Source organism: Gavialis gangeticus, unplaced genomic scaffold, assembly GCF_001723915.1.
Source record: "Gavialis gangeticus isolate Ggan-Ray unplaced genomic scaffold, GavGan_comp1, whole genome shotgun sequence".
Taxonomy (NCBI): domain Eukaryota; kingdom Metazoa; phylum Chordata; order Crocodylia; family Gavialidae; genus Gavialis; species Gavialis gangeticus.
The window spans coordinates 9,872,664-9,876,230 of record NW_017729005.1 but is presented as its reverse complement, the minus strand read 5'-3'; the positions used below and the strand labels follow the sequence as shown (position 1 = coordinate 9,876,230).

General features: G+C 37.9%; 1 protein-coding gene across 1 annotated transcript in view; it reads right to left on the bottom strand.

The window, feature by feature from the left end:
• Positions 1-745: 745 nt before the first annotated feature.
• The window catches only part of WIPF3 (WAS/WASL interacting protein family member 3), a gene marked incomplete at its 5' end in the record, with an annotated part of 53,730 nt that continues 50,908 nt past the window's right edge, over positions 746-3,567 (bottom strand). Inside the window, 3 exons of the mRNA XM_019508550.1 lie at positions 746-1,222; positions 2,080-2,181; positions 2,824-2,976. Of these exons, the coding sequence (XP_019364095.1) occupies positions 1,182-1,222; positions 2,080-2,181; positions 2,824-2,976 (296 nt within the window). The remainder of the gene's footprint in view (positions 1,223-2,079; positions 2,182-2,823; positions 2,977-3,567) is intronic.

Below are 3,567 nucleotides of genomic sequence, written 5' to 3'. Positions count from 1 at the left end.
GTGAAGAGATGCCTGCCAAAGGATTCTTTTCTTGACTTCTGGAAGGCTGTCTGAAAAAGTGATTCAGACCATCTCTTGAGAAACCAGGATGCAAATCTTCTGTGGTTTGCAGTGAATATTTAGGGGACAAGGAGCTCATTCAGTTATCCGTTTTGTACAAAACCTAACAATTATCCCTTAGTGTCATTCAGTGGGAGCGGTGAGTACAAGCAATCCTATTTCTAATATGTAGTAAAGCTTTTTTCAACTATGAAAGTAGTCTTGGGAGGAAAGAGAACATTACTAGCAAGTCTAGCAAAAAGTGATATATCAGGTCCTGGGTAGTAGCAGCAATTCTAAAAAAGCTTAACTGGGGAGCAGGGGGGAAGAGATGAATGCTGAATAAAGGGGCAATCAGGGGAGTGATGATTCAAAAGTTTCCTTATACATACATTGATTGGCATATGCATTCATCCCATTTTTTGCACCCTGGGCTTTTCCTGCAACTTGGAGAAGTTTTGCCCTGTCTGCCAAATATACACAGCTACCTGTGCTACACTGATGTGTAACATAGCCAGGGATACTATACATAGTATACTATACAGTACTGCATGCAGAGGTGTCCACAGCTGCTTTACAAATGCAGCAGACTTCTCTGTGGTAATAACTGATCTATTATCCAGTGATCAGAGGGGGAGGTAGAAATGGATGGCCAGAAGTGTAATTTATATAGGTCATAACAGTATTGTTCATGGTGTCTTATTTATTAGTTAACCAAGTGAAAAATAATTAAAATATAAGATCAAACTGTGTGGAGCAATTCTGGAAATACTTAAGAAAAAAACCTGAGGGTATTTCATGCAAGAAATACTGTTTGAGATGACACCTCTTGCCCAAGACTGGAATAAGTAGTATATAATAAGCACAATCAGAAATTGAATGCTTTTCATATACTTTGTTTCAGGGTTTTAGCATTTAGATTTCCCATACAGTCTCATATAGTGATGAGGCCAGTTCTGAGAGTGCATAATTATTACTACTTTTCCAGTTTTAAAAATACCAAATTAGGCATGGAACTGCAGTACTTGATTCAAGCAAATCTCTGTTAAGCTAACAAAGCCTCCTCCGTTTCATAATTTGATTTTGGGATCCTCCATTCTTCTTTGCAGTACTGACCCAAAGATCCTTTTCGAAGAATCATCTCATCTCACATGTGTTCTTAGCAGAGGATTTTTAGGGGCATCTGAAAAACATGAAGGATATTTTTCATTACACACTCTATTGTAAGTGTATTACAGAGCCATTTTATAATGCACTTCCATGGAAAATGGAAACAATCTAACAAAAGCTTGGGGTTTTTGGTGGCATTTGAGGAGCTGTTATATATGCAGGATACACAGGATTTATAGAAACAGAAGAAAGAGTGAACTATAAACCTGTGCATATTCATCTATTCAAAATCTTGTTTTTTCCCTAAAGCTAGGCAAGTACGAGTTGTGCTCTTAAACAACCACCTGATTCTTTTTTTCCCCTCACCAAAGGTTCCAAACCCTTCTATTGCCTTTAAAAGGTTTATTAGTCATTGCTTCTGAAAAATCAGCTATTCTTATTTATGTGCCAAAAACAGAGTTAGGGGCCAACTTGACATACTTAGCGTTGAAAACTTTAATGTGTCTCTAACATATTCAAAAATTGTATTTACAAAATTGTACTATTACTACAAACAGTAAAATTAATCTGTAATTACTATTTACTTCTGATTTCATGAATTAAAGCCAAATCAAGATCATGCTAGTATGTTTATATAACATCAGTGTTGAGAACTTTAAAGAATGTTATTAATGCAATTAAAGCAGAGTGGATATCAACTCACATCACTGTTTGCTTATTCTCTAGAGGCACTACAATGAAAGATGCTTCATTACAGCATCTTTGGGCTTCGTTATAACAGTAGCCATAACAATGTCTCTGTGAATATCCAAGCAACTCTATTTCACATTAATAATTGCCTGGCTGCTATTCTGTTTTTTCACATTGACATTTTTAATACTCGATAAACATCCTTCATCCTGAGGTTTGTGTGTTATATTCTACACTTACCCCTAGGCTCCTTGCTGGGATATATTCTCTGAAATGGCTTGAATTCATCAGGAGGGGGGAAATCTTCCACAGAATGAAAAGTAAATTTAGATTCAAAATCATCTGGAAAGTTTAAAAACAGAATTAAATATTAGAATAATAAACGTTTATCACCATTAACAAAACTGATTTACCATTGGAAGAAAATTATCAGTGAGATGCATAACTTGATTACAGTTGCACGTAACTGAGATCTATCACTGAAGTTTACTCCCTGAAAAGACCCCATCACAGGAAACAAATTGCAGATGGTCCTGTGGACTCCCCTCCATTTTTTGTGCAGTTACATAGGACTCATTAGCCCCTGTCTGTGGCAACCACTGCAGTTGTTTACTGTGCTGTTAGGACACTATTTAACATCCTTGGGGAAACTCCATCCTGTAGAATGTGACAGGAATAGGACCACTAAGGTTTTGCTGATATTTCTCTATAAAAGCTTAAAAATATTACAGCCTTTCAATAGGGTTTTTGTAACATGCTGTAAGATTTTTACAATAAACATCTGATTTTTTTTTTCCTATATGGTGGTCTTAAAACAAACAAACAAAAACCTGTCAAAAAGATCTACTTTGTGCCATAAACCTATACTGCAGAACATCTCTCGAAAGGCCTTTCACACTCCTCTTTCACAGCAGGCCTTCAAGTGCACACGCATACTGAACTTTTGCAGCTATTGTAAGGATTTGTGCCAGATGGATATATTACCAACGATGGGCATGTTTCCATTTCTAAACTGTGGAGAGGGTTCACGTGCTGGCCAGGGTCCAGCCTGGGCATATGGAGACTTGCTTGTAAGTTCAGTTGTTGGTGATCTTGCTGGAGGCTGCGGAGGTAGAGGTAACTTCCCAACGCCAGACACTTAAAGATACAGAACAGAAAGGAAAGAAACAATAATGCAGGAATTTAAGAGCTCTTAAGAAATTCCTTTGAACAAAGAATCGACTGCAACATAGAACTGAGGTCTGCTGCAAAACCAAACACCACCACCATGACAGTAAAAAGTTGCCTCATAGCTGCTGCTTTCCAAGCCTGGCCATTGACAAGTTCTGCTAGCTCTGTGCTCTAACACCTGGCTCAGTCCTGGAATTTCTGGTTAATAACAAATTATAACTCTGTGCTTTTGTTCTTATTTTGTAAAAACTATTGTTCTGATTAAAAAAGTCAGCCCCACATAGTTCAGGCTGCTCTTGGGGAAAAGGAGCTTTTTTCATGCATAAGCTGGTAACTACAGGTGGTAAAACCCTTGAACTGCTCCTGCCCCTACAAAATCCCATAGGGAAAGCAAATAACCAAAGAAAGGACCCAAAGGGTAAAAATGCACCAAAAATTCTAAAATAAAGACTTCATTGAAAAAAACCCACAATTTAGCATTTTTACTGCATGAACAAAAGGGAAGTCTGTGTGTTGCCCCTCCCCATGCCTTCAACCCTTGGCACCTCCCCCCAGTGC